General features: G+C 43.2%; 1 protein-coding gene across 2 annotated transcripts in view; it reads left to right on the top strand.

Annotated features, from left to right (window-relative positions):
- The first annotated feature begins 2,281 nt into the window (after positions 1–2,281).
- Positions 2,282–20,337, top strand: part of ophn1 (oligophrenin 1) — a 60,322-nt gene continuing 42,266 nt past the window's right edge. Inside the window, exons 1-4 of one of the 2 annotated variants that reach the window (XM_066714724.1) lie at positions 2,282–2,916; positions 17,364–17,459; positions 18,606–18,667; positions 20,110–20,181. In XM_066714724.1, the coding sequence (XP_066570821.1) occupies positions 2,763–2,916; positions 17,364–17,459; positions 18,606–18,667; positions 20,110–20,181 (384 nt within the window). In that variant the 5' untranslated portion in view covers positions 2,282–2,762. The remainder of the gene's footprint in view (positions 2,917–17,363; positions 17,460–18,605; positions 18,668–20,109; positions 20,182–20,337) is intronic. The other variant, XM_066714725.1, reaches the window with a different exon arrangement.

Below are 20,337 nucleotides of genomic sequence, written 5' to 3'. Positions count from 1 at the left end.
CCCATAGGATATATTTTACTCGTTGAGAATATATGTTGAGGTTAATTTCTACAATACATTTTCTAAATATACATTTAAACTACAGATTACAGACTAAAATATAGGCCTACTGAAAATATATTAAAAAATATGAGAATCACACTTTTGTTCCATTTATATATATATATATATATATATATATATATATATATATATATATATATATACATATATATATATATATGCATATATATACACCGATCAGCCATAACATTATGACCACCTGCCTAATATTGTGTAGGTCCCCCTTTTGCCTCCAAAACAGCTCTGACCCGTTGAGGCATGGACTCCACTAGACCTCTGAAGGTGTGCTGTGGTATCTGGCACCAAGACGTTAACAGCAGATCCTGTAAGTCCTGTAAGTTGCGAGGTGGGGCCTCCATGGATCGGACTTGTTTGTCCAGCACATCCCACAGATGCTCGATTGGATTGAGATCTGGGGAATTTGGAGGCCAAGTCAACACCTTGAACTCGTGATTCATCAGACCAGGCCACCTTCTTCCATTGCTCCGTGGTCCGGTTCTGAGCAACAAACTGCGATGCACTGTGTGTTCTGACACCTTTCTATCAGAACCAGCATTCACTTTTTCAGCAATTTGAGCTACAGTAGCTCGTCTGTTGGATCAGACCACACGGGCCAGCCTTCGCTCCCCACGTGCATCAATGAGTCTTGGCTGCCCATGACCCTGTCGCCGGTTCACCGCTTTTCCTTCCTTGGACACTTTTGATAGGTACTGACCACTGCAGACCGGGAACACCCCACAAGAGCTGCAGTTTTGGAGATGCTCTGACCCAGTCGTCTAGCCATCACAATGTGGCCCTTGTCAGAGTCGCTCAGATCCTTACGCCCATTTTCCCAGCTTCTAACACATCAGCTTTGAGGACAAAATGTTCACTTGTTGCCTAATACATCCCACCCACTGACAGGTGCCACGATAACGAGATTATCAGTGTTATTCACTTCACCTGTCAGTGGTCAGAATGGTAATGCTGATTGGTGTATATTTATATATATATATGTGTGTGTGTGTTTATGTGTTTGTGTATATACATACAGTGCCTAGAAAATCTACACCCCTTTTCAAAATGTTAACTTTCTGTAGCCTTATAGCCTGAAATTCAGTAAAATCTTTTTTTCATTTATCTACACATGTGCTTCCCCACAACTTACAATTGAAACAAACTGTAGAAAATGTATTACAAATTAAAGCTGAAATAGCTTGGTTGGATAAGTGTCCACCCCCAATGTAATATCAATCCTAAATTAGCTCAGTGGCCTCCGCCTGTGTTAAATTGTACTTCACAAGTTATCATGAATGAATGATACATTCAGCAGTTCCTCTGCTGGCTTTGCAAAGACTCAACCATGAGCACCGAGGAGCTTGCAAACCAACTCTGGGACAAATACATTGAAAGTCACAGATCAGGGGATGGGTATAAAAAATACATCAAAGTCTTGAATACCCCTTGGAGCCGGTCAAGATGATTATTAAGGAGTGGAAGGTGTGTGGCTCCACCACGACCCTGCCTGGATCAGGACGTCCCTCCAGACGGGATGACTTAGCGAGAAGGAGCGTGACCAGTGGGGCGGCCAAGGGGCCAATGGCAGCTGTGCTAGAGCGGCAGGCTTGTATGGCCCAGACTGGACACAGTGTGTGTGAGACAACAATGTCCCAAGCAGGACAGAAGGGACATTAATGAAAACTGCCACACTTGAAAACTGAGCATGAAGAAATCATAATGAACAGCGCTTGTGATCTGTCCAAACTAAGGATATTTAAAAGTAAAATCAATGAGAATCAAAGTGCTGTTACCTCTATTTTATTATCATTGTGCTTCTGGTAATAGAGTGATATCTATTCCAGTTTCAATACAACTGTCAGTTCAGGGTCAATTTTATATTAAACAACACACTTCCATTATACAGCTACACACAACTTACAATGTACAGGGTATAAAAACAAAGAAACAAATCAGCAGCCACACACACACACACCTGGATACAGACTATGAAGAGCAGTAGCCCTGCAGGTGATTTATATTGGGTGCAAACTGTAACAGCCTCGGTATTAGAGAACACAGTTGCTCTAAACGCATGTTTGCTGTCTGTCAGGGACTGTGCTGTGTTATGGTTTGTTCATGAATGTACTAGTTGAAGCTTAACTGTTTCATAAGACACAGCAAACCACCCCGTCCCTGCGACCCGGCGGGCGTGTGCAGCTGCAGCCCGGATCAGCGGCCGGGCCGGCGCTGTGTCTTTAAGAGGCTGCGGATGTGCGAGGGGGCGGATCGCGCCGAGCCCAGGCTGCCTGTTCGTGTTTACTGAGCGGCACAGCCAGCGACGAGGAAGCGCCGCCGCGGCTCGCCTCCACTCGGGACCCGCCGACCCGCCCGCAGAGCCGCAGCTCGCCTCCACTCGGGACCCGCCGACCCGCCCGCAGAGCCGCAGCTCGGGGACATGTGTGCAGCGCCGCGCAGGGGCCGTCCCAGCGAGCCGGGGAGCTGACTGGACACGCCGGGGGATACGAGCACGCAGCATGCCGGGCATCCGCCGAGTGGGGGGCACATAGTGCGGGACCACCCGCAGCACCGGGCGCGACCGAGCAACTTGCGCAGCACAGCATTGATTCATAGTATCTGGACGTGCGGCTGGGGTGCAGAGCTGATCTCGGCTGCCATTGAAACCATACTTCTTTTTGTTTTCCAATCACTGAGACACAGCCATGGGGCACCCTCCCTTGGAGTTCAGTGACTGCTATTATGACAGTCCGGATTTTAGGGAGAGACTCAAGTGCTATGAAGCGGAACTGGACCGAACCAGCCGATTCCTGAAGGAGGTGATCAAAGACGGCAACAGCGTCATCGGCACCATCAAGAGTGAGTATGACATTGTTACTCTGATTGGCCAGTCCCGCACCGTGGCGCACACGCACAAAGACGGATCCATGCCATTGTGTTTGGACACACAGTCTCCGACTGGGAAAGTGCTCTGTCAGCTGTCGCTGGGATGAGCGGGCAGATGGCCGGGGTCCACTGGGAAATCTTCGAGAAAGTTGCACTGATTCCCTAGACTGTACAGGTTTAACAGCATCCTCTGCCCCTGATTGATGTCTGGACATGCCAATCTCGAAAACAATACGATGCTGAAAAAAGCGCAGGTCCATCATGTATTTGAGTGTCTTCTATACAAAACCAGCAATGAATGCTGTAATAAACACCCACATCTAATGAAATAAACAGCTAAAACAGTTGTGTAGCATTTAGTACTAAAACAGTAACAATTTAAATCACTTTCACCAAGTCTTTTGTTTGTTTCGATGTTTAACAGTCTGCTAAACATCAGTACACACACTTTGAGATAAACGTGTGCACAATTTGCGAGACAAAAAGAAGCCGTTGCTGCATCCAGATATAATAAATAGATTGAAGCACACACTGATTATTGACTGACTTCTTTAATATGAAGAGTAAACGTGGACTTGCGGTGTTATTGTGTGCCTGCACTCCAGCTTCAGCCCTAGATGTGAGCTCAGGGCTAGGAGCCAGTGGATGGTTTTAATGAATTTGCCTGGATCCCAGTGACGTTAACCGCTCAAATAAGGGCACAGAGCTAAGGGGTGCCACTATAGTTTATTGTCTTGGAGGACTGGAATGGACTCCAGAGGATTGTGCTGTATGCTGGGGAGCCCTAGTAATTGTTTTAGCACATGTCAGGTTCTGTCAGCAGACACTAGTGTTTACAAGGACAGACTCACGTGTTGTGAGGCAACAAACCGGTCGCTTGCCCAGCAAGACATTAGCTTTGTCTCCTTTGTCCAATATAAGTAGCTTTACTCATCTTCTGTGATAAAGGAACAGTGTGTCTAACTTAACACAGATCCCTGCACACGGACTGCAAAAGTTATATAATACATAATGTGCATCCATGACAGGTAAAACCATTGTGATGTGTCTGTGTGTATCTGTATTATTGTGTGACTGTGGCCGTTTGACCCAGACGTACAGGCTGTGTGTAAGTGTTGAGCAGCCACTGCAGGGGGGAAGGGGTTAAGAGTTCATCTCCTGACTCTCAGAGGTGAACCAGAGATGTTTCTGGAGGGTGTAATTATAGTTGCCTTTAAACAGCAGTTTCCTTTCAGGTTAGATTCAAGGTCCCTCTATATTTGGAGCTCTGAATAAACAAGGAAACAGTGCTCTTTGTGGTGCTGGTCAGTGGTCTGCCTTAAAAAGAAAATGATACCATGTGTGCTTTGGTGGGATATAACCTCTTTCCACATATTAATCACTTACCTTTTTGGGCAAACTACAAACTTTCACTATTACATATGTGTGTTACAGCCCAACTAAAATGACATCTTCAGTTTGGATCAAGTGAAAGATGTGGTGTCTAGTCTGAAAAATAATAAGCATACCTTTCCATTTCACATAATCATGACAGTCTGAAAAAATACAGAGGTCTAGTAAACAGAAATATATTGAAATAAAATCACTGTTATGCATGAGTTGCTACCGTGGAGGTATATTGCATGTGATGTCTCACCAAGGCAGTTCAATATTTCATTGGCTAAGCGGGTATCAGATTCTTAAAGTTCAAGCCTGCCCTTCAGTCTCACTTTCAGCTGACAATCCTGTGTTAAACCTGGCAGTTCAGGTCCATCCTTCTGTTACATTACGACAATGGTACGACTCAATCGTTGTATTCTACAGACACTGGAGGTGAAATCGATGTCTTAAGAGTCCCATAACCATACACGATACGAGCACAATCTGGGATGGGGGTATATACTAGTGGTGTCACCCATTGCTTTATGCCATGGGTCTCAATGTCCTGCTTGTGTTTGTTTGAACTGAGCTCTAAGCTACTTAATTTAACTAATTATTTGCCTAATGGAAATTTCAAGTTGAACATTTGAACTCTCCAGCTTGTTGAAAAACAAACAATTGAATAAGTATTTATTTATTATGAGTTCAATTAAGGTTTCAAGGTTTCAAGTTCTTGAGAGCTAAGCTGGAAAAACAAAACAATACAGTAAAAACAAACCACTTAGCAGGGCATTGCGTCCCCAGGACCAGAGATGCATTGAGACCCTCTACTTTATGCTCTAAAAATGGATCAGCGGTCCTGGTCAAATGAGAGGCTTTGGCCCACCTGCCAATCACGAATCTCAAACCCTGCACTCGATGGCAGCTTCCTATCGGGTAGCAAGAAGCCTCTGCCAAACAGAAGACTGCCTTGGGCTGAATTTGTGTTTGCCAGATGGGTCGAAGTTTTGAATATATCCCGTTCTTTCTGCAGAATCTGTGTAAGCAAGCCCCAGGAATTGTGTAACCAGGATTTCATCGCAGAGATAAATTGTTGATAATCCACATGTGTTTAATTGGGTTCATATCCAAACTGCCGATATGTCTGCACATACACATTGTGCGACACTGTGCACGGGGGCCTGGACTCTGGCAATAGATGGGGTGTCAGGTAACAGACAAGCAGAAGAGATTTAAATGCAGTGAAGTGAAATGCAAATTAAACATGAAAACTGGAACTAAGACTCTAACTCCTTATTTAGCCCAGCTTTGCTTTTTATTTTATTATTTTTATTTCTTGGCAGACGCCCTTTTCTTGCTTTAGGTTCCCCTGAATATTTCCAGGCATAAACACACACCCTCACGCACACATGTGCTGTGGACAGAAGACCTTTGCTGCTGCAGCAACTTGAGCTTGGCTTCCACGGCCATGTTGGCAGACATGTCTTTGTTCTTTACCGACACAAATATGGTATTTTGGATTTCCTTTTAAAAACGTTGGAACGCTTGCAATGTTGATAGTTTTTTCTTAAACAGGCTGTTGTTAAGTGCTTGCGTTCCTCTCTCTGGCCTTTGTACAAACAGGGGAGAGATGTAGACAGCATGTCTGCGTTGTCAGCCTTTCACTTATTTATTTTCACACCATGAGTTCACTCCAGCCAGGAGTAGTTATTCAAAGAGAATTGTTACAAATGGACCTATTTCATCTGCTGGTAGTTGCCACTGTGGGACTCAAACCTAACCAGAGTCGGCCAAATGCATAGGAAACCATGGGAGGTCCAACCCACTGTCCGTTGTGACAGATCCCAGATTAGAACCAGGTATCTCTGGACTATTAGGATCCACAATCCTTCGTCTTTAACAGGTGGACCATAATGAGCACCTAAAATACAAGAATAAAAGCTTGTGCTGTTGCTAAATACTTAACACCAGAGTCCAGCAAACCAGAGGAAAATGCTGATCACACACTCAACGTGCTCTTTGAGTCCATGACCGTACAAAGTGTGTGAGATTCCTTTAAAATACTCCTCACAATCCTGCAGAGAGAACAAGTCCCCGAGCAGAGTAGCGACACCGAGCCGTGAGTCGGCGTGTGCGCCATCACGGGCCGCAGCAGGGCCTGCTGTTATTGTTGGCTCCGCAGTGCTGAATAGAAAAGCACTTCTTGGAATTACACAGACTCGATAAGGACAAGTCATTTCCAGCAGACCAGAAGTTATGGCTGCGGCTTAAGCCAGTGTTTTAAAACGCACACAGACACACACTCGCAAAAAAGTGCCCATGCAGTCCAGGCGGCTTTCTCAGCCTTTGATCTGTAAAATGTTCCAGCAGCAAATCGCTCAAAGCTGTTTATACACTAAGGGTATCTACAGCTTAGCTTTGCATTATTTATCAGTTGCTAAAGTACGTCTGGATGATATTTGCATCCTAGGGACCAGGCTTGAGTTCCTACGTCTGTGTAAGTCTCGCCACCTGGTAATAACAGTCTTAGCCTTTACGCTAACATGACGAGACGGCTCTCCCTACTGGAAGTCCAACTCGGTGAACTTTGGCCCTCGTCTACGTGCAGCAGTGGAATTTGATTTAATTTAATATTTTACCATTTTGCCCTCCCAGCGCTGTGTCTGCCGTATCGTGTGCGTCTGTCTAGTTGCCCTGACAGAAGTTGCTGGGCTACTAAGACTGGCATGTGCGTTTGTTCAGTAAATACTCCATTGTGCTGATAAGGGCTGGCCCATGACATTCAGCCAACACTGATAACATCAAGAAGGAAGGAGTAACACACTTGCAGCGAAGGACACCTTGAAACTCAATCGCGCTTCGTGTCGAATGGAGAGGAAATGTCACGGCTGTTGACTTCCACTGACCACTCAGCCCTCTCTCATCTTATCTTGGGCGCCATTCAGCTTGTCGGGCAGCTTTTGGCAGCGGCCTGGTGATGGGCGTGGTGAGACGGACCACTATACATTGGAGGGAAACAGCTGATATGCATTGTGGTGAGATAAAAGAAGGGCTTGTGAAAAGAGGAACGACCGAATGAACATTGGGAAGTTAAAGCTCCTGAGGCAGCCATATGTCACTCACAGGCTTTCATTGAAGATGGTGATTATTATTACAGATATTGATTTGGCTGATTTGGCTTTAAGCACATCACTCACAAAGAAAAGAAAATGTAACACTCGGTTACAGATCCCTTTTAACAATGTCTTCACTACAGACACACCGGGAGCTATTTATCGATTCCTTTGTTTTCTATTTTTCTATATTTGCATGAATAACTGCAGATACGACACGGAGAAGAGAAGGACCACACCATCAAACAGAGAAGTGATGAAGTGGGCTTCACCGAAAGCTCTCGCCCTAAACACATGCTCCAAATAAACAGACATTGATGCACAAAATCATAGAGCTATAAAACCCTAATACCGAGGAAAGAAATGTAATGAGTATCAACTGAGTAATTCATTTCACCATCATCATCGTCACATCGGTCTCCTGTGTTTGAAGCAGACAGTTTTCCACCGATTCTGGAGTGTGCAGGTTTACTCTGAATGCTGACTCATCTGTTCCGATAAATCTGGGAAAATTGGCTAAAACATGAAAATCAGAACCCCTAGTTATATTACGAAACACTTCATAAAGAGTAACTATAACTAGAAGCCACGTTTTTATCAGCCAGTTGTTGTCTCCTGTCTCCCACAGTGAGGTTGCATGTATGTATTGTTTAAGTAGCTGATTTATTATCTGTTCTTTTTAATGACCTTGTTCTTCTTTCGTTATGAGTTTTATGATCTCTGAAGTGTTCTTGGTCGAGGTACTGAAAACAAAACCTTTTCTACCAACACAGAATATCAGTGCGGAGCTCCCGAATATATACACGGCCATCTTGTCAATCTCTACTTCCCCTTTTCCTTTCTGCAGACACATCATCTGAATAAGTGACGGCGAGATAAATAAAAATCGCACGAGAGGTTTTGCTCAGTGTCAGATGATGTGAGGCAGGGAAGGAGAACTGTTCAGCTGTGCCCCCCGTGCCCAGGTCCTCTCAGCTGCTTCCCTCCACAGACTCTCTTCCTTTGAAACCAGTCTTTAGTGCAGTTTCAGTTCTCTGCCATAGTCCCTGTGGTTTTACGTACTTTGCCTGATCAGCTTCTCCTTTCCAGACTGTTGTCAGTACAGTGTTTGTTGGCACTTTAAGGTTTCTGATTTGCTTGCCCTGCAGCCATATTCCAATCTTCACAACGATACAGTTTGTGTACATTAGAAACGGTCTGTTCTGAATGCTGCTGATAAGTGTGTTACTGTACTACCATCTGATTATTTACAACTGTAACTTATTTTCAGTGTCGGCTGCTTTGGCAAGTCTTTAACTTGGGATTTTTTGCCTTTGGTTTTGTGCATCAGATCAAGGTCATGGGATAAATAGGCCGATTATGGGAATTAAAGATCTTTGTTGAGATATATTGTCTGTCAATCAGTAATGAAAGTCAATACATTCACTTATTACAAATCACTTCTGGTTTCCCGCACTCCTAGTAATCTGAAGATTCAGTCACAATCTGTAGAACAAAGATCCCTGTAGGAATAAAAAGGGGCAGGATTGCATTCGAACCTATCGTGTTCCTTTTATATTCTTCTTGGCTGCTTTTCTGAATATGGAATTTGGATGTTAACATCTAAAACAGCCCTGGTTCTGTACTTTATGTGCAGTGGATTTCTGCTGTGGAGTTTGACATTACATTCACAAATTGTGAAACCACTGTATTACGAGCCTGGATGTTATCCGTTTAAGGAACAAACCCCATGCAACACAAGTCATTCTTCATATTTGAATCATAGGAATAGGAAAGGCACAGGCCTGTGTTTAATAGACACAGATACTACATGTCTCCTTGTTTGTAAAAGTCACAGTGAAAATAGTGGCACCATTTGACCCTGTTCCCCATGAAATGCTCCTTTATCCGATCCATACATTAGGAGGGGCTGTTTGTCTAACGCTGGCTCTCTGCCTACAACAAAATATTTCTCTGGAGTGGGATGGAGGGGGAGTGCAGTTTGGTTTTGAGACGCGCACAGATGCCCTTTGATGGTGAGGCATGCTGCTCGAGATCCCCGAAGATTCAAACCAGATGTGCCCCGCGTCCCTCAGCGGTAGGTGCAACGAGACGGAGGGAAACCTCTCCACATCGTCTCTGCAGTTCTGACGCAAGGCTCGGCAGTTTCTCTTCTGCTCTCAGCCATACGGGGACTCCTAATGGTGTCCCAAAGTGTCCGGCGAGTTGAAATGTCACGTTCTGTTTGCAGCTGCCTTGGAGATAAGCCAGGCTTCTTCCTCAGAGAGAGAGCACTTTTTTCCTTTCTTTACTTTCTGCAATTTGTAATACATTTTTTTTTTTCACCCCCTAATCTGCAGTCGGCAATTATTAACAGACTTGCTTTACCTGTAAGACTCCTTTGCTCACACTTTGGCAATTGTAAGCAGTTATCGCATGTCCTTCCAAATATATCATGCCAAGTCACTTGCTTATCTGGGAGCTGCCAATACAGTGTGCAAACAGTAGGCCTGGGGCATCGCGGCTCTTATAACATTGCATGCTCATGGGTACTCGGATACTCTTGAGAAACCCTGACCCACTCATATCCATCAAATGGAGACCCTGCTCAGTCAGTTTGTAAGACTCCTCGGGTAGAATCCTGGTCATATTCCAGATATTATGAAATACAGATTGAGACCAGCATTGGGGAACTTCATTTTAACATTTGTATCTGGTGTTTTTAAACCGTATTTACATGTGACTGGAGAGTCGAGCAGAAAAAATGGCTTTTGTTTGGGTTCGACAGCCGAGAGCTCTCTCTCTGAGCGCAGTCTGTTATATAGAAAGGTCAGTGATTTTTAGGTTTTGCGTGCAAGGTAGCTTTGTTGTTGAGTGCAACTAGTCTCTGAATGATGTCAGTGTGTTCCTGGATTAGTCTGCATATGAATCTAACTCTCTGACGACTGCAGAGCCTTATAAACTCCACGTAAAGTCTTTAAATCCTACATTGCTGTTAGCAGGTGCTCCCGTCATCTCCCTGTGGCCATAGCGTGTCGTTCACATGGACCACGGCTCCACAAAGTCTTCACACCCCACCACTACAGACCATCACTTACAGGGGGAAAACATTTCAAAACGCACACAAAATCATGATTTGACTTTTTTGCTGCTGTGTCTCCACATTTATGGAAAAAACAACCCCAACATCTGTGGCCGACATATTTTCTCTCTTGTTTTGAAACCCCACAAGGACGCAGTGAATATGTTCTGCACACAGACTGAGCAAAGCGCCTGTAAAATCTCTGTATGTAATTATGGAGTTCATGTACATCTTTCACTTGATTCAGAAACCGTTATTTCAAGTAGTTAACCATTTATATATATATATATATATATATATATATATATTATTTATTATTTATTATTTTGTTTCCTAAACACATTAAATACATGCATGCTTATTTACAATTTAAAATATATTTCCCCTTTTATTAAGTATAATCAGTTGATTTTCCTTCTAAGTGTCGGAGGTGACATTGTTTCAGACCATCAATGCCTGCACTGTGAGGCCTAGTCTATTCTCCAGACTCGGGCTTGTATCCGATTCTCGCAACCTGAGCGTTTTTATATATATATATATATATATATAAGAGATTTGAGATCAGCAGCCCCAGTCATTGAGTTATACTGCAGTGTTTAAGCTCGTGTTTAAGTGTGGGAAGAGCATAGTGGATTTCATCTGTAACTTTAGACAATATCGTCTGACTGCTACGCCCCCTCGTTACACACTGGTCTAGTACTGGTAGGATTGTTCGATCTTTCAGAACTACCACTTTGAATGCATGATGTGGGCGATCTTTTGTCGCTCAGCTTAACTCTTACCACACAGAAAGAGTCGTCTTCTTCAGGATGAATGCTGTGAACTCATTCCAGACAGTAATTCTGTTTGGGTGGAAACCTCACGGTTCTTGGTGATGTACCACCTGCGTCACATGACAATCATCTTCTGCTTTATTTTCTGGGAAGTTTGAAATCGGAGCTGTGTTATAAAAGAGCAAGTTTTTTGTTTTTTGTTTTTTGATTGAGTCACAAGTTCCTGTGGTTTTGATTTGGGACCCGCTTGTTTATAGCAGTGATTTAAAACTGCAGTGATAACTGACTCTACAATTTCAATTCACTAAACTGGTTCACTTCTTTCAACGTGATGTTGACATAAGAGCTACAGATTATCCCATAGATTATCGACTGGATGAAGTGAAACCATGGGAAGCATATTTGTTATTTTAACTATTATAATGTACATTGTATTGGCTTTATTCCTCCACAGTTCAGTAGTGTAATGTTTATTGTTAATGATTTTTGGCTAGCAATACCAGGCAGGGGTTTTGTCTTGTTAAGATGGTCTCTTCCTTGGTCTGTCTGAAGGAATGGCTTCATTACCAGAAGTTTCAATACAGATGTTTCACAGATGTGACTTAAGTGACAGAGTATCAATTATTAGACTGGACCTCATCTCTAGTCTTCCTCTTCTGCAACACACGCATCTTGTAGTTGCTTGGCAGGATTCAGAAAGCTCAGGTATTACTCGATGGAGTAGATTTGTTTGTAATTCTTAACACTGGCAGTGGTGGGCCCCTTCGGCAGCGCGGAGGCGTGAGGGTCCCTCCTTCATCTCGGTGGGCCGTGAGAACGGATGTGTGTGCTAAGCCTGACCCCACGGAGGAGCTTCGGTACACTGAATACAGGCTGAATACACCTTAACATGTGATAGAAAATGGCTAATTGTTAGTCTTTTTGGCAGCCTCCTTTGATTTTGCACTTGATTCTCCCGCTTCTATTTCACGCAACTACAACACAGACACAAGACACAATTAAAGGAAAATCACCAGCAAAAGTGCTGTTGCTAGTTAAGTGTAACCTACCGCAGTATAAGTTTTCCCGTTTGTGGATTTTTTAGTTGTTTTATTATTTATTTTTATTTTACAGTAAACTTCATTAAATGATTAAAAAATAAATATACCTTTGTGGCTAGTCTGTTGTGTTTCTGTTTTTTAGCTTTTGAGTTTTTTGTATTTTATCTTAAATACATAAATCATTTTATAATGGACCTGTTTATTTCGGGGTTCTGCAATGTGCGGTGCGCCGGTATTTTGAAGTTTAATGTTAAACACGCAATCTTTCCTCACTTCCTCACAGGAAGTGTTAGAGATGCATCTCAGGATGCCGAACAAAAGAAAATGTTCAGCAAAGATTTTCGCGGGAAAGGTGTAGGAAGCCTGCGGCCTCATTTCGGTGCCTGATGGAGACGCACATTGGAAGCATTTGTCTTGATGGGACTCAGTCCAGTAGGATGAAAGATGAGACGCTGAGCTCAAACATTTACAGCAGTGTCCGCTCCTCACCTGTCCAGCGGAAGGTCCATATTGAATGAGCCGATGTCCAGCAGGCCGTGTTTGTGGATTTCATGTGTTGCCATCATGTGCTCTTCACTGTCCCGGGATTCAGTCACTACTACATCGCCCCTGTAGGCTTGTCCACCCCCGTTTCCTCAAAAGCGAAAAATGAATCGAACACTGTTGGCTTTGTTTGACTCCGTCCAGTGCTGGGATTGCAAATTCCATAATTCATTCCTTCCCTTTTCACCAACTGCTGTCAAGTCCTCCTCTCCGGAGACAGAAGAGCTCGTTGTGTCCAGAGCGAAGAGACGTGTAATGCATTGTTTCAATTCTAGTGAGTGCTAACTGCATTTCAGCTGGATTTTGTGATATTTTATTTGAGGGGGCGTTGCTTGGATGGATGGTACAGCTGTGCTGGTGTTGCTGGAGTCCCACCTCAAAATACACAATCACACAATGCCATGATGTGTTGGATGGCATTATTGCTGTATTCAGTGTAGTTTAAGTCGGGCTTTAAAAGAGAGTTCATTTAAGGTGATTTGCTTTAAATTGAAGTGAAGAAAAGAAAAGGACGAAGAAATAATATTTTTGTAGCTTTAAATAAGATTGTAAAACTTGCAATTAACCACACAGACCCTCCCATGGTCCTGTTCTGAATACGGCTTCATTCTCAATGTTCAGATCCGTCTTTTCACTTCCGGTTCTCATGTGTTAGATTACAGTCCTTGCAAACCATATCCTCCAAGGAGCTCCTGAGCATTTATATCCGAATGTAGGGCTTTACTTCCCTGCCTAGTGGACACAATCTGGTATTCATATTGAAACGAGTCTGGATCTCTACTTGAATATTAAAGCTGTGGTTACAAAAACAGACAATGCACTCGAGTTTAAAAAGGGGTTGAAATCGGAGAGGGATGTTTCGAGCTTTTCAATGTATAAAAGAGGTGGAGAAATCCTTGTGTTCTCCCTCCTCAGCACATTTCTCTCCATGCCTGCTGATGTTTACATGGTTGTTTTTCTTGAGGGGGTTGGAAGAATGAATTACCACACATCCCGCTCTGTCTTTAAACGCATCCTTTGGGGTGGAAGTGGATTGCATCACTGGCGCAGTGTAGGACGGGTTCAGGCTTGGCTTTATAGTGCAGGTGCTGTTATTACGGCAGTCTGACCCACAGAGCAGGGCGTTGCGAATGTCCTAGGAAGAGGGGAAGCCTGTCAGGACCCAGAGAGCGGTCTGCACCCAGGGGGCCGGTTACAAAGCCACAAGCACACAGGAACCATGAGCTGCCAGTCTGGGCTTTATAGGAGCCATTGCAGAAGCAGAAGCCAAGTCATGTGAAATCATGTCAACATTGGTCAGTTAAAAAAAAAGTTAAATCTCTTCTTCACCATTATTTTGAGTGTTTATTTTCTTGCGTGTTTAGCAATTATTCAGAGCCTGATCCTTTGTATGCTGATGACTCAGCACAAGCCTTTTTTAGCATTGTTGTACAGTGGCTAAACAAGCTTCTTAAAGGAGAACTAGTGCATTTAAAAATACCTGATTCTGTAATTCTTCCTTTGCTAGAGGTGAATAAGTAAAGTTTTCAAACATGATAGAACTGAACACAAGACGCACAGATAATTTACTTATACACTCCTACCAACACACCATATCTATTTGTATCCCCCATAGATGCTTTAATAATACTAATTACAAAATGTAAAATATTCCAGTCTCCTTCTGAAGACACCCTTAGTAACTGGAGCCCGTGACATGTGAGGGACAAGATTAGTCAATTTTTAGCTTTTGGTTTTCCTCAGGGACATTGCTTTGAACTAGTGGTATCGTAACAATTTCAAAATTGCAAATCTTCCTATGAGGCAAATTCCACTGAGAAGCCAGGCTGTAGGGGCTGTAGTTTAAATGTGTTCATTTCCGAAAAGCCTTTGGTGTCCAGACTCTGGGGGGTGAGCACGTGTGCTGTGTGACAGAAATACGCTGGACTGAGGGAGGGGCACTTTTGGACATCATTCAAAGGTCCAAACACCCATACTGTAATTAGCTTTCATTCTCAAAACAGGACTGTTATCAGGAAGATTACTGCATTCCAGCATTGAACCAATATTGACAAATATTGAAAAAAGGAATTATTTAAATGATTATGTTACTGGATAATAGCTCTCTTAAAACTGAGATTATGATTCATAAACATTATGAATGTTATGTTGCTCATTGATAACAGTTCAATTTCAAAATTATATAATTTATATGAATTGTAAGGGGGTTTTGGTTACAAAAAAGTCACAGACTTTTGGAAATGATAGTGTTGTGAACGACCATAAATCAGTGACAAGAAACACCTGTGTTTACTTTGATTAATCTACAGAATTTCCATGAAACCTTAGTATTTTAAATAACAGTTTTAAAATAACTGGAATGGATGCCTTACAATGCAGGAATCAGGCACCGTGCCGTGTGTGAGATCATTTTCTGACACGGAGACTGATTACTTTCACAAGTTTGGGGATAATCGACTGGCTCATAGCCCTGGATTTAGGAAGGCAATAAGGATTGTAGTCTCTTCATTAGACTCCTGTAAGAAGCACCAAGAAGACACGCTCAGCTGTCCCCTTCAGACCCGGCCTTGCCCAGCGTCCGGCCCTCCAGACTCACATTGCTTTCACAGTAAAAAGAGGTTTTCAAAACTTGGGACTTGTGTGACACAATATTCAATAAACTCACACACACATACAAATGTGTTGCTTTAGCTTCAAGGGAAGTGATCAGAGAATGTTCAAGTTGTGTGTCAAACTGTTTTTGCTTCTTGTTTGTGTTTGTGTATATATGTGTATCAGACAGCGTAGCCGTGTCTCGCGGTGCGCAGAGTGGATTCTGAGAAACGGTGCAACTGTGAGCAGACTGTGTTTCTATACATCGCATTGAACAGTGAGGCCGAGGCCAGAGGGCACAGACGGCAGGGAGGGGCTGGCAAATCCTTCTGGGTGCGTTTCTGACAGTGCCATCCATTGAGCGGGTCTGTGGCCGTTGACACTTTCCCTCCACTTGTCGTGAATGACGTCCAGACCTTGAACCAGCAAGAAACTCGTTAATTGGCATTGTGGCAAAAATTTCCAAAACAGCAACTGAACACACAATCTGCTACCCGACCCTCCCCTCGTTCAACCCTGTAATTTGCCCCACATGAAGGCATCTGCAGGACGAATAAACAACATCCATCCTTAGAATCTGTCTGATCATAAGACTATATTCGATTCACCAATTTAAGAAATGCATCTCAATGTGAGAGTTTCAAATCTGCTGCATCAGTTCTAGAGTTAAAGGATGCAGTTGAGCTGTCTGTCTTGGCTTGATTGCACAAGGATGCTTTTATGAAGACTGGCTTGCACTGAGCCGTTTTTAGACAGCCTGGTGCCATGTGTGTAATAACTGGGCACCGAGTGAATTCAGTGGCACTCTCTATTAGTATCAAACAATGAAGACAACTCATCTTTTCCATTGTCTGCTCTGCATTCTTCAGCGTGGACTGACAGAGGTTTTGGATTCTCTCCAGAACCCGACACGACCCATTTGTTACACTTTTACGACCTCCTGCCCCTCAAAGTGGCAGCTAATGGTCAGTGTGATTGAAAGGAAAACATGTCTTTCTTTCCTTTAAAAAAAAAAAAAAAAAAAAAAAAACTAAACCAAAACCTCTTCCCTTTACACTTTGGCACATGTGTGCTTCTTCAGCGCGGACCAAACCCTTCATTTGTTTTATGTTGCTTTTGTGAAACATGCACTGAAATGGGGCCTAGGAAATGGGGAACTGATGTTAAGCCAGGGCCTCGTTTAGGCCAAACGAGTGCAGCTTGGCTCAGGCAGCCTGCAGGCAGAACAAATCAACCCTCCCCCTCTGTACCCCCCACGAGTTGCTGATTCAAGCAGCAGTGCCGTCACAATGAGAATCTGAGGATTTCAGTCACAAGGAGGATCTGAGGATTTCAGTGGCGCCTTTTACCCAACATACCTTTTTATTTTTTTTTTATTTTTTTTTATTTTTTTTTTCCTTTTTAATTGTTTCTTTATTTTGTTCAATGCATTTTCAGTTATTTTCAATGTATTTGACCCTTTTGTTGGTGAGCAGCTTTTGCTTTTATCACGTTTGTTTTGTTGTTTTGGGCACGTTTATTTTAAAGTTAATTGTCTTTGTTTTTGTTAAAATCACAGATTTTAATTTTTTTTAAGTGATTTTAAGGATTGATTTTAAAGATTTTAATCATAAGTATTAAAAAAATTGAATTGTTTTTATTTATGTAAAATGTAAAATACTTAACCTAATAAACAGTATTTTACCCAACATATCCATTATAATTCAATCAATTATAGATTCGGCATCATTAAACTGTGGAGCAAAGCAATACACTGGCACTAAATTATATGCAGGTTGGCCTGGACGGCTGCAAGAGCTTGAGAAAATCCATCCAAGCACATCCATTGGGCCAAACAATATCTGTACATGTGCTAGTCGGTTCTCTTTGTTTGTGTGTGCTGCACAATAACACTTTCCCTTTCTCTCTCTCTCTCTCTCTCTGTCTGTATGTTGATTAGGTTACTCCCTGGCCGTGCAGAAGTTCTCCCAGACCCTGCAGTGCTTCCAGTTTGACTTCATCGGAGACTCTCTGACTGACGACGAGATGAATATTGGTAGGACAAACAAAAGTACACCAGATTGGACAAGACAAAAGCAAAAAACTAGCATATTGTCCCATATCCATTCTGATGAAATTCAAATGCTCTTTGTTTGGTGTAACTCGTTCCAGATGTGTGTCACTAACGAGCTGTGTGTAGAGAGAGCCTCAGCAAGGCCAGATGTGTTGAGGAGCCGTGTGTGTTTCTTTCTGTGATTTACCAGGACCCACGCATCACGTGCTGTGTTATTTGTTTGACCTTCTTTGAGACAAGGTCAGATAAGGTCTAGGTTTGGTCTTTATACTGCTGTCTCACCACACAACACAGGGAAATACGGACGTTACATCATATTATTGTTAAGTCAGCTTTACTGAACACCCCTGTTATTGTATTAGAAAAACCTCTAATATCTGTCATGTATTGGGACCTGTTTATTATCTTTGACGTTACAATGTGGTTGTGATAAGGAAAGCTGGATTCCCTGAGCCGGACAGTACGTTTAAATCTAGTTTAAATAATGTTATTATTTATCCCGTTATTTATTTATTCCAGAGAATATTGTTTCTCCCAGGGTCTGGATCACATCAAAATGTCAATCCATGAGCGAAAACAAAGCGGTACTAACTGGCAGCTTTCTGTTGTACCAGAAGCACCGTTGTTGTGCCCGGCAGAAACCCGGCATCAGATCTGGGAAATTGTAGACATTTTATAGTCCGAGTTCTGCATGAAAAATCTGTACTCTAGAATTTCAGCAACCCTCCCACCTTGCTGTATATTATGTGACGTGTAACCCCAGTGAGATCCCTGTAGTTACAATGGCTATAAACTGGAAGTTGTCTTCCTGTTACCTGTCTGATATTTTGCACCAGTCTTATAAAAACAACAACTGTAAATCTGTTTCTGCATGTGGAGAAAGAAGAAGTCATCCTACGTGCATGAGTCACAGATGCATCATTTAAAAAACATTTCAACTCCTAATGTATGGATAGCAGGCCTGGACGATATCTGTTTGTAGATGTAATGTGATTTGTAAATGTTCCTAAACCGTAAATGCGTGTTATAGAGATGGCACGGAAACCCAGCGTGCTGCAGCTCTCTCTGGCAGTGAGTGGTGCTGTGATAGCAGCGTGCTGTTTCACACGTTTGATGTTCTTTCTGCAGCCGAGTCTTTCCGTGAGTTTGCTGGTCTGCTGCAGGAGGTGGAAGATGAACGGATGATGCTGGTGAGTGTGTTGGTAAAGAGACCCACTATTGTGCGTCCTTTTTTTTTTTTTTTCACCAGAATGGTCGCCCAGCATCTTTTCAGGACTCCAGAGGCACGACGCCAACGGGCACGGCTCAAACCCCACACCGTGCCACAGTATATTAAACCAAACTGGCGCGGCAGAGGTGTAAATTAACCACACTAGGGACACAGAAATCCTGGCGCTGGAACAACAACCACTATTGAATGATTTGATAAAGATATGTATTAAATATGTGAGTGTAAATGTCTTGGCAGTTACTAGTCAACATCTTTGCAGACTTGATTACCTAACAGAGGCACTAGGCGACATTATTTCACATGCAGACACTAATACACTGCCTGTGGATTTCCCTGGCGGTTGCGGACACCGTAATGACAGAACGCAGACTCCCTGCGAACTGGCATGACTCAGACAGGAGGGTCGGCTCCGGCTATCTCTTGCTTTCCTGACGCTTCTCGGTCTGGGCAGCGGTCCATATGGGTGATTCAGTCTTTCTGTTTTCTGCTCTCTGTGATGCTGTGCTCAGATATTCCACAATCTGTCAGAAGGAGAACCAGGAGAAAGTGTTCTCCATCGCGTAGACATTTTTCTGGTTTCAAAACTCTCATCCCCTCCCTTACACACACCCACGCACACACACAGACGTGGTACCTCTCCAGAAAGCGGTGGCCACCTGGGATAAGAATGTCGATGGTCCAGTCATACAAGTGCCATCACCAGGGTAAGCGTCCAGGAGCTCTCCACGCCTGTTCCTGATTCACACACCGCTTTCATTCTGCTTCCAGCTGACGGACTTTCTCACCGTCTTGAGTCACAACCCCACCTCCCTCTGCGCACACACACACACACACACACACACACACACCGAGACACACACACACAGAGACACACACACACACACACACACACACACACACACACACACCTGTCAGTCTGTGGGTGAGGCTCATTTTCAAAAACAATCTTGTACTTTATATAGATTTTTATTGCATAACTTTAAGAGCGAATAGAAACCTAAAGTGCTTTCGTGTTTCCCTCATCAGGTGGTTTGTTTAATTGCCAATATCTGTTGCATAGCTTCAGGGTTGTTGCTTGACTTATAAATGTACCTTATCTGCATTAGAGGAGGTTAATCCTCGACAGCAGCCTTTCATGTGAACAACTTGTGTTTGCAATACAAGCATTTTGCTAAGCAGGCTCCTTTTGCACTCTGTGTTCATTAAGGTTCGAATTGGCAGCCTTGATCAATAAAAGTAAAATGCACAGGCTTTGCACGGTGATGTTTATGTCCCTTGATACTTTTTTTTTTTTCTTGGCAGACGCCCTTATCATCAATATAGTGCATTATGCTACAACAACACAACAGTTCTCCCAGCAGAGTTGTATATTAATGCGTGTGCTTGTTGTTTCATTTTAAGGTGCAAAACGCCTGCGACTTGCTGATCAAGCCTTTGGAAAAATTCCGCAAGGAGCAAATCGGAGTCACAAAGGTAAGTGTCACGTTGTCAATCAATCGCGCGTCCTGCCATCCTGTGTCGTGAACGGCTCTTGGTGGAAAATGGGTCCAGAGAGAGAGAAACCTGGGAAAGTTTGCCTTGGAAACGTTTGCGTGGAAAAAGCAAGTGTGCCAGGTCAGAAGTACAGTG

Source organism: Amia ocellicauda, chromosome 10 (assembly GCF_036373705.1).
Source record: "Amia ocellicauda isolate fAmiCal2 chromosome 10, fAmiCal2.hap1, whole genome shotgun sequence".
Taxonomy (NCBI): domain Eukaryota; kingdom Metazoa; phylum Chordata; class Actinopteri; order Amiiformes; family Amiidae; genus Amia; species Amia ocellicauda.
The sequence above is the reverse complement of the archived record's forward strand: the minus strand, read 5'-3'. Positions and strand labels throughout refer to the sequence as shown.